Genomic DNA, 11,829 nt, shown 5'->3' on the forward strand with positions numbered 1-11,829 from the left:
TCGCTTGCATATTTTGTTGTCGGTATTTTAATCGATTTTGTAATCGATATTTTTACCGGTTTTGACATCGATATTTTTATTGATTTTGTTTACGATTTAGCTATCGATATTATTATTGCTTTCGTTATCGATATTTTCTTCGAATTTGTTATCGATATTGTTATTGGTTTTGCTATCGATATTTTCGGAACTTACCGATATAATGATCGATACTTTTATCGGTTTTGTTACCGATATTTTTATCGATTTTGCTATCGATATTGTTAAAGATTTTTTTATAGGTTTTATATTCGATATTTTTATTGATGTTGCTATCGATATTGGTATCGATATTTTTATGGATTTTGTTATGGATTTTGTTATCGACTTTTTAATCGATTTTGTTATCGACTTTGTTATCGATTTTGTAATCGATATTTTGATAGATTTTGTAATCGATTTTGTAATCAGTATTGTTATCGATTTTGCTATCGATTTTGCTTTCGATATTTTTCCGATTTTGATATCAATATTTTCATCGATTTCTTTATCGATGTTTTTATCGATTTTGCTACCGATATTATTATCGCTTTTGTTATCGATATTTTTTGCTTAGTGTGTGCTTTTGTTTTTTTACTTGGATATGCTCTTAACCATACCACGTATTCTACGTTTAAATTTAGCGGCTGTATCTCCGATACAGCCTGCAGACCAAGACGAAGGCGCTGGACTGTTCCTTTTTAATATACATTCAATGGGATTGACATTCTAGTTTAGAAAAATCTTACACCAGTGGCTATATGAGCAAATCCCACTAGTTGTTACATTTTTGGGCAAAAACGTGTTCTTGGTCGACAATGGTGGTTCACCTATCTTAGAAAATAATTATCTTCAGTTTTGTATAAAGACCAAGATTCCATAGCGAAACCGTATTTAAATGAAAACTTGAAGAAGATATGATAAAAAACGTGAAAATATCCACTCGTGCTCATATGCCCGTAGTTGCAAATGCAACCTATACGCCCCGTGGCACCATCTAACACGTTTACTCGCACGCCTTAACTTAAAAGTCATATTAAGTATGAAAAGTGTACGGCAAAAATCGGCTCCCATAGCAAGGCCCTGTGTGTTGGTGTGTGTGTGTGTGTGTGCAACCTTTTGTAAAGGAGTGTCAAAACTCTAATGGCACTATTGAGCAAACCTTTAATTATTGAATCATGTTCCTTATGTGCATATAGGTACATTACTTTCTTCATGTACATATTTGTGTAATAATTTTAGAATAAATTTCGAGTTTGCCAATACATGTAAAAATGGAATTTTAGTTTCTCAAATAATTTTCCTTTTAGTTTAAAACTTCACAGTTATGTTGATTGCCTCTAATATGAGTATTCTATGATAAAATTAATTCTCTCAATTCGTCGGCCATCATTTTTTTCTGACGTTTACCAGCATTTTAAAATCATAAAAAAATTTAAAGTAAAAAAAAATCATCACATTTGTTGTTGTTTGAAAATGACAATGGGCACGTTCAGAAGGCGCAACAGCTCAGTAACTGTTGCGATTGAACCTTCTGAACGCATTGTTTTGTACTTCTGATCAACTGAACAGTTGCGTGTTAGATGATCGTAATATTTTTATGATCATTTGAGATAACATGTTGTGTGTTTTGAATTTGACAGATAATGTATCAAGCCGTTCAGAAGACGCATTCCTATAATATTTTTTTAGCAACGGTTGCGCTCAACTACTGCGCCTTCTGAACCTACCCAATGAAAAAATTTATAATTTCCGTACTTTTTCGCTTTAATAAAAGTTTTAAAATTGTTGAAATACTTGATTTTTTTATTTTAATTTTTTCTGGGACTCCCAGGGTTAAAATAAATGCAAGAAGAATGTATTAGCGTTCTTTTTTCTGCCGAGAGAAGGGAGTGACACTAAAAAATAGAACTCGTAAGATTTGCTCATATAGATAAAAAAGAATAAAGATAGAGAAAAAAATAAAGATAAAGATTCAAATAAAAATAAAAATATTTGTATTTAGATATTTAAATGTTTCAGATGGTAAAGTAAGCAATTTCTTTTCTTAAAATTTCAGACCTTTCACTTAAATTTACTTATTTGAATTCGGCCTAATGCGTGAATTTGGGAAAATGCTTAAGCGGTTAAAACGTCGACCAAGATGAAGAAGTCTGGAAATTTACAAACATTGGTGAAATTTTAAACAGGTTTATCGCTTTATTTCCTTTATTTTCTTGGCATTCGGCCATCTTATACAAATTTTTAAAGGCCAATTTTCAATTGTGAATAGTGTTAAATCTTTCTTCTCGCTCTTATTACTACACCTAATATAATTTAACCATGTAAAAGTGTTTATTAAACTTATATCAAAACATTGCCATTAATTTAAAAAAGGCGCCATCCATTTCCAGAACGAGTTTTTATTTAATTTCAATAAGGTTTAAGTAGTATTTATTTAAATCAAACTTATCTATATTCAACAATAACACTACGAGCTTGTATATGTATGTAGAAAAGTACGAGTATACGAATATTATTATTTATTATTTAATTTAATTATTGATGAGTCTGCTGACTGTCCGCAGTGCGAAATTCGTACGTAATTTTTGGTACAAAGTCTAAAGAACCGCTTATGCATACATATATATGTATGTACATATATACACACATGAAGTACATACATCTATGCATTACATTATGTGTTGTTTTATCTTATCAGCAGCAGTACGCGGCATGAAACTTCTATTAAAATACTGTCTATGTATATGTAGGTAGCTAGAAAAGTGCGGAGTAAGTGACGTTATTGACACGAAGGATTAGTTGGGAAAGCGCAAATGCAGTTGATTGCTCGCAAGGTAAATACATTAGGCATCAACACACGCACACACACACCGGTATAAGCTAAAGAACTATATGTATATAGTATACACCCACATTCATCACATACAAGCACACACAATTAATCGTTGCGGTAATCACCTTTCAGGAAAACGCCTACACAATCTCCAAATAATGACGAATGAATTGAGTTCGCAGCTGTTTATATTGGGTATATATTTTTTTTTTTAACTTAATCTACTTATACTTTTGTTGTTGATAGTGAGCGCGTGTGCGGCTGATACTTAGCATATCCATCATTGCATTTTTTTTTTGCTTCTACCCAAATTGCAAAGTATTTTAATTGTAGTGAAAAAAAAAATATGAAGGCAGGCAGCCAACTTTCATAATGCAGCAAAATTAAATTGATTTCCAATTTGCTTTGCAATTCAAAAATCAATCAATTTATGTTGTTTGCCATTATGTGCGGGTCGGAAGGTTAACAAGACTTTTGGTTAGCATTTTTGTGAACTCGCAAAATAAGTATTAATTTCATTTGCTCGTGAGAGGCGAATACGTGATATGGCCAGTAGGAAAAATCGATTAAATCGACTTGCCTACCAGTAGAACTTGGGAGTATTGTTCGAATGGACGGTGAAAACTAAAGTATTGCAGTCTTAGTCTGGCCAATACCCGACCATCACACATCATGTGATCCGATTTAAGAAAATTGCAGGAGAACTGTCGCTGTGGATAGACTAATTCTGTGCATGTGAGAGCGCAGGTGATTATGACAGGTTAGATGATGAATAAACCCCTTGATGATGGCTCTATTCCAAAGATTAATATCTTTCCTAGAAAAAGCAGACCAATGAGCCTCGCCTGTCTAAGGCCCCATACCACTCCAAAGTACTTACTGCGTGCCGTGGTTGCCCGCGCTTCGATAAGAATCTCAAAAAGGACCAACCTTTCTTTACCTTTATAATGAATTGGCTGTGGAAAGGCCTAAAAACCGACGAAAAACAATTCGAAATTGTCCTATCGGGAAGGTATGCAACTACAATGCCTTCACATTATGTGCAATATTTACATCAAAATGAAATTTAATTAATCACCGAAAATGGAGAGTACAAATCAGCCATGTGCCTCATAGTTTTAATTTTTTCGAATAAGTGATGTTTTTATTTTGTTTTGTTGGCTATTTTCATGCTGAACTCATATGACTGACCTTTCATCAAAACATCAAATGGGCAACCCCTAATAGAAAGGTGAAATGAAATACGCTAGAGGGTGTGTGCATCAAAACAGGAGAGGTGTTTACTACACATGTACATATATGCATGTTCCCAAATGTTTTCAAGAAAAAATACAAAAAAAAAAGATGAGGTACCTTAGATACGAAAATTTGTACAAGCATGTGACGTACTTAGGAGCAACATGAACGTATGTATCTATGCATATTTACATACGCCTCAGCAGCACCGTTAGCATACATGCATGCAGCCATGTTGCTATCCATCAGAAAAAACTCGCCTACGTTGACGTCAGTTGTCGAGTCCACGCCTATGACGTAGCGGATATCAAAGCGCGATGACCAAATGTCAATCAAATATTTTCTAGGAATAGTATATGTAAGCACATACCCTGCAAAAAATGCGACTAATCCGGGATGACTCCGGGAGCGATCGCAAAGGAACATGCGACTAATACCACTTTTGATCTCTTATGTGTATGTGGAATGAACTGTTCGCTTTTGTTCATATAAAGAGACTAATTGTTCCCATTTATACCCTAACGGGTATAAAAAGCGACTAGTCAATTTTAAAAAATAAAAAAAAATAAAAATTTGCGCCAGCTGCGATTCGAACCGGGGTTCATAGTTTTGATAAGCGAATACTCTCTCTCTCTGTGCCAACGCCGCACATACAAGTTCATTGAGTAAGTGCGTACATATCATTAACTCGTTAGAGATGAGTCGGTGATGAGACTGAGTGATCTCCAATTATACCCGTAAGGGATGAGTCGAGACTAATTGATCTCGAAATAATACCCGTATGAGACTAGTTTCGACTAATTAACCTGCAGGAAATCTATCTAACTATAAGCTAACTTTAAGTTGATTACGAAAGAGCTAAAAGTCACTTACTATCTGTATATTTTCTTTGACGAAAGCTAACTATATGTCTATGGCGATGGCCGCGAAATAGTCAAGAGTGGTTTACCTCTGCATTTTATATAACTAAGTTGTAACTAACTAATTTTGGACATAAAATATCAAAAAGAAAAACGAAATTTTTGTTATTTTATTTTTATTTACTTTGTTTATCTTATTACATTTCATATTTGTTTCCATATTCTGCTGTAGGTGGTCCCATATTCGAACTCCGTCAGACATGACTTCAAAATGATAATATGAAAATTCGATCTTCCTTTTTAATTAAATAGAAACGCGTTTAAAGAAAACAATCTCCGTCATTACTCCCGCATTATTTGTCAACTAGTTTCAAGTTGGCTTTTTGTAACTAACTACAAGTTATATATTTTATAGAAATCCCGCAAAAAACTAACTACAAGTGGGTTATTTTTTTATTAATTGTTATTTTTTTTCAGCGGGGTAATTCCCAATTGTACCCGATTAAGAGTAATCTCGGAATACTCTCTTTAGAAATTAGTCTCACAATTTTTTGCAGGGTATGTATGTATATGTTACCGGCCAAACCACATCTAGGCTAAACTAGTTCTACATAGATCCAATATATCCGTCGAATGTGGAAATAAGTTGGACGCAACAATATTTTGGACTGCGTACTTGGAGTTGGACTGTGGATTATTTTTTTGAAGTGCGGCCGAAGGCCGTCTATGCGGAAAGATGTTCTGTGCAAAGATATTGTGGCCCCTTATCTGGTTTAGCCTAAGCAAAGCTAGTAGTCCTAAGATCGGGTTTGGCCGGTAACATATATACATACATACATAATTATATCTGCACATGTACATATGTATAAGGGTGCCTCAGGAGAAAACGTTGCTTCTTCCGTAAGCGAGTCGTAAAATTTAGTCACCTTTTTATGGCAAGCACCAAGCAATGTTCTCTTAAATTGGTGCTATTCGTGAGCTAGGCACCCATATTAAAATATTTCATTTAACTTGTCAAATAAATACCGAAACCTTTGCCTAGCTACTGTAAAAATGCCCACTTAAACCATTTTCGCTTGATACCCATATCAAAAAATGTTTCATTTAACTTATCAATTAAATTGAGATTGATTTTTATTTAGCAGGGGTCAACCCTGTGTGAAGTAAATTTGTCCTAAACCTCTCTCGTTTGATACCCATATCAAAATATTCCGTTTAACTTGTAATTCAAATTGATTTTGAATTTCTAAACGGGTGGCAAACCTTTTTGAAATAAGTATAAAATAAAGTTCTGCAAATCTCTCTCTGGCGTTTAGCGAAATATTTCATTCTGAGTATTGCTAGTTACATTGAGTTTTAATTTCTAAATAGGTAATGACTCTCGTCAACAATATTTTCGACATAAATATTTCTTAGACCTCACTCGTTTGATATCCATATAGAACTATTTAAATACTTACTTAAACCTCTCTAGTTTGATACCCATGCCATAAAATTTAATTTTACTTGTAAATTAAATTGATTTTAACTTTTAGAGCAGGCGGCAACTCTGCAAAAATATTTTCGAAATAAATTGGCCCGTAGTTATAGTCAAAGTTAAGTCGACTCTAAAGTTAAAAGGAGCTTTTTGACATAACTTTCGATGGGATATCGGCCAAAAAGGCTGCTTTTGACTTTATAGTCAACTTTATTTTAAGTATAACTATGGGCCATTGTTTTTGAGCCGCTTTCGTTTCACATCCACCCTCTTGTAATATTTTATTTAACGTAATAATTAATTATTTGTAGAATTTAAAAAGATGGCAACTCATTTCCAGAAATATCCTATATATTAATCCGGATGACAACCTATCTGTCATCACTCCCACTCACTACCTAAAACTACATTATGGTTTATTTTAAAGTTATTTCACTGTTAATGCGGTGCATGCGGCTAACATTAAAGGGCATACCGCAGGGAATTACAAGAAATGTTGCTTTACTTATCAACAAAAATATTTTAGAAATTTACATAAATGAGTTACAAAAAGTTGAGCTGTCGATCTCATCACGCCCTTTAAACAAAATAGAGTGCTCGCTCATAAGCTTACTCATAATGTCAACTGCGGGTGAACAAATAGTGCATATCTATAGGTGTTGTCTGCGTCTGTACAACTTAACAGATTGATAATATTTAGAATCATAAACATGTATACACGTAAGCAAATATTTATGTCTTCACACATTTGTAAGCCTACTGAGTTATGTAGCTATGAAAAAATAAAAATAAAAATAAATAAATAAATAACAGCAAAACTCACCTTGGCAGGTGCCATGACCGACACAAGTCAGCAGCAGCAGGAGCGGCAACAACAAGTCAACTATAACCGCAATTAGGCTGTCGGCATTTAATCTGCAACGGCAACAACGCCAACGCCAACTCACAGGAACCGGCATATTGGAGATATTGCCTCTGCTATTCAACGCCGCAGGGTAGCCCAAAGAATGTAAATATGTATGTACGCGTATGTGTGCGTTTCTCAGGCGTTAGTTTGCTTTCTCCGTTCTTTGCTTATCAAGTTGTTGTCACTGCTTTGTCAACTTTTCCGCACTATGCCCTAACACCACTTTGCTTTGCACTTCACTTCTGGACATAAACGCACACTTGCTGCGCGCTATTATTAAATGTTGTTTTTGTATTTGTTATTCTTAATAATGTTTGCTTGTTGATTGGTTTGTATGTTTTTATTTTTATTTTTTCAATTGTCTATTTGTTGTTTAACCACGAACATTATTATGTACTTTTATGTAGTTATTTTTTCTACATAATTCTTTTTACACATACACATGTGTATGTACATACATACATGTATGTATTATTCTTGTCGGTGTTGGTTGTTAATTTGTTTGCATACCAATTACAAATATTTATGTATGTACATATGCACGCTGCGGGAACAAAGTATTGGCACAGCAAATTTTTTCCGCCAATTTTGTCTAAAAATATGGTTCATTCAACAACAAAAAAAAAAACATAAAAATAAAATTCCGAAACTTTGTATAAAATTTGCGAAAATTTAGCAAATCTTCATAAAAATTTTTAACTTTTTAATCAGATTTTTTAGATTTTTTTTTTGAGTATGCAGTTTTGCAGCCCATTAATTTCTAGTAAAAAAATCAGGCTCAGAGTTAGTCAAAAATCGCGTTGATTTTTGAGAATTTGGTTTGTTGAAGGCGTTTTGCATTTTTTCCATATATATAAAAAAAATTTTGTATGGAAGAGACTGCGTGAAAAAATTGCCAAAAAACGGTAATGCCTAGCTACTTAAAACTTGCACTTTATTGTAATAAAATTGATTGGGCTACAAATCTGCATACTCAAAAAAATTCTAGAAAATCTGATTAAAAAGTTGAAAATTTTCATGAAAATTTGCTGAATTTTCGCGAGTTTTGCACAAAGTTTAGGAATTATATTTTTATACGAAATTAGCGGAAAAATATTAGTATGAAAATTGTTGCATATATTGTAAAAAATTTGCTGTGCCAATACTTTGTTGCAGCAGTGTATGTTTTTATTGCTTTTCAATTTGTTCATGGAGCATTGACTTTTAATTTGAAAATTTCATTCACAGCATTGTTAAGATTTCAGAAGGTCATGTACCTTCCCATGCAGAATTGTAAAAATATTTACATAGCGGACATTGTTTGCTGATAAGTATTTAGTAGATAAGACATTTTTTGTTAATAGTTTCAACAATGAAAGTGCATTTCGTCTGGCAGCAGAAATGGCAAAAACAAGAAAAAGAAGTCCAGAAATAAAACAATCGCTAAAAAGATCGCAAACATCCAAAGAAAAATTCAACAATAGTTTTTATAATTGACTTTGCATTTTAATCTGAAGATTTTTATATCGGCTAATTTTGGGTCGTTGGTTTCGAAAATAAAAATTTTATAAAACTGTCAGTTTCAGCGTTATTCAGCATTCATTATATTGCACAGTGGGATCCTAGGTTTGTAAACTGAAAAGTGATCTCAAATATTTTTAATTTTTCTTTCGTGAATCGTATTTCAAATTCCCGAGTAATACTTTCAAATTTTTTCGAACCTCAATTCCCTGGAAAATAGTCAATTTTTTCCAAAACATTACACTGTTCACTATCGACTTTTGTGCTACTTTTCATTTTTTGAAAAAAAAATACGTTCAACAGCATTCAGATAATATAATTAAAGAAACGCGATGAGGAAGAATGATATTATTTTCTCAAAACAACTGTTTTTTTTTTTTTAAACAAAAGCTCTTATTTACGAAAAAATTAATTTGCCCAATGTATTAGACGTTTGTACTGAAAGGGTTAAAATGTTGTTTTAATTTAATGGTGTTTAAGATCGAAAAATATTTTAAATAGGATAGTCTCATAAATTTCGTTGAGCAAGGCTTGTATGTTCACTAGGGTAGTCCAAAATTGCATGTGGAAAAAGTAAAGTCGGAATTTTATTGCTTTCACCCCCTAGAACTATTCTAGATCGAAAAATACATACCCTTGCTTTTTTGCGACATCAAAAAATATTTAGAGGTCGCTCAAACGCTGTATTTTATGTGGGAATTTTTCGTGGAAATGGCATAGAATTCTTGAAAATGAATATTTTTTCGATCGAAGAACCCTATTTTTCTTCAAGAGATTTCCAGTAATTAATCCCAATTATTTATTTAGCCATTTTTTCATAGTAACCATGTTTTATAGGTCCCCCAACATCCCCAGAAAATGCTAGAAAATGCAATGGGGGAATAGATAAAAAATATTTGGTGTAAAAAAATTGTTAAATAAACAATGAAGAGAACCATAGTTTTCCGATCGAAAAATATTGTTTTACAAGAATTCCATACCATTCTACGAAAAGTGGTATTTTCCCATATAATATACATGGACAACTTTGAGCGCTATAAGGGACCTCTAAATATTTTTTGATTTCAAAATAAAATATATTTTTTCGATATAGAACAATCCTTCGGACTACCCTAATGTACATACATATACACTTAGGTTTTTTTTTTGTGCGGATTTAAATTTATGCGGTTTTTCAATTCATTTTTTCTCTGTGGCGATTTTGCCTTTTTGAGACTTGTTGTTACTTTTTTTCAGTGTATAAGGGGCAATGCTTCTGATAATTACTTTCTCTTTGTATTCTTACATAATTCATATATTTATTGAGGTATTTTTCGTTTGTTTTTGGTTTAAATACAGATAAATTTTATTTATTTAATTAATGTTCAGTTTAACATGGAATAATAAGTGTTGATGTGAAGAAATAAATTGCTTTGTTTTGCTTAGTATTGCCTCACTGGATTTTTTATGCGGTTTTTGAAAATGCTGGAATGCATCCCCTGTTTTTCTATGAAGGGATATAACTTTTTATGCGGATTTTTTTCGAGGGGGGGGCGGGGGGGGGCTTTCTGAGGAACGCAAATACCGCATAAAAAAAGACTTAAGTGTATTCTACATCTGTTGCTCTTCATCAGCAAATTTTAAGTACTGCATACACTGTAAATATGCATTTCGCTACAAATCAAATAGAGCTATAAATCATTTCAATTCTAAAATGAAAAGCGACTATCTTTCAAACAACATAATAAAGGAGCTGCTCAATTAAAATTGCATTAGCACTTAAGACTTTGATGCAATTATTCATGAAGAACAATTGAATTGCATGAAAGAGATTACAAAATATTGTCCATGCACAAACATATTAATTAATGCTAGCCCAGCGTAAATTATGTTCGGACAAAGTAAAAAAAGTTCAAAACCAATAAATAAAAACGCAAAACGATGGCGCTTTGTTGACTGACTTTCGCCGACTTTGAGATGATTTTTTCTTACTTATGTACAAGTAGTGTTCAATTAAATTGGAAGGCAGAAGTTGGATTCAATAAAAAGTTTACGCATACATGCATAGACATGTATGTACATATCGACCGCTTTGCGCGAAATAATTGTTTGTGCCGATAGTCATATTTTATCAAAGAGCGTTTTTTCCAATATCAAAAACAACAATTACATAATTATCTGAAATAAGTAACCTCAACATTTTTCGTTTGGAAACGTTTACATTTTCCGAAAAAAAAACATATTTTTGGCACATATGTGCGTAAATTTTGCTCCAACGTTTTATAAATGCGCTTGTAAAAATGCTGCATATTATAAACATTTTAATTTGCAAATTAATTCACAAACATTTTTATTTGGTATCTTAAACCTTTCTAAACTTATGCCGAATTTCCACTAGGCATTGAAATGACAAAAAATTTATATCATTTAAAAAAATGCCATGTGGAAATGAACTTAATGATTATTTTTTAATGTAATGACACGATTATTTTTTAATGCCCGACTTTGTCATTCGTCATTTTTGCCATTTAATGCCTAGTGGAAATCCAGCATTATATGGAAAAATTTAACCTTCATTATAATTTTGTTTTTGATTGTTTTCAATTTCGAAAATAAGTACATAATTTAATGTTTTTGTTGTTGTAACAGTATACAAATTCCCCAAAGAGTTTTTGGGTGCTGAAGTGACAGTCCTTGACCATATATGAGTTTGCGTCTTTCCGGCTATGGGAACGAAAGTAATTTAATCTTCGACGGTGCTTTCATTTAACGAGTGTGTTATTATTAAGCAAGGGTTTAAATTTTAGTATTCAGTTATATTTTGATGGAATACTATTTTTTCCAAAAATATTATATTGTGCTAAGTATAGAATCAACTGGCATAATTGTATCACCGCGAGGTAAATATGTATGTAACTTATTTTTTATGAAGTTTGAAAATTGAAAAAAAAAACATGCAGCATAGTGGCTTTAACCAGTGCTTAACTGCATAAACTGCCTATCTCACAAATATGAA

General features: G+C 32.5%; 1 protein-coding gene across 1 annotated transcript in view; it reads right to left on the reverse strand.

Annotated features, from left to right (window-relative positions):
- Ret (protein kinase receptor Ret oncogene) overlaps positions 1-7,614 on the reverse strand; it is a 39,831-nt gene extending 32,217 nt beyond the window's left edge. Inside the window, exon 1 of the mRNA XM_017612017.1 lies at positions 7,251-7,614. Coding sequence (XP_017467506.1) covers positions 7,251-7,386 — 136 coding nt within the window. The 5' untranslated portion in view covers positions 7,387-7,614. The remainder of the gene's footprint in view (positions 1-7,250) is intronic.
- Between the last annotated feature and the right edge of the window lie 4,215 nt (positions 7,615-11,829).

Source organism: Rhagoletis zephyria, unplaced genomic scaffold (genome assembly GCF_001687245.7).
Source record: "Rhagoletis zephyria isolate East Lansing unplaced genomic scaffold, Rhagoletis_zephyria_1.1 Rzeph_scaffold_00492, whole genome shotgun sequence".
Classification (NCBI taxonomy): domain Eukaryota; kingdom Metazoa; phylum Arthropoda; class Insecta; order Diptera; family Tephritidae; genus Rhagoletis; species Rhagoletis zephyria.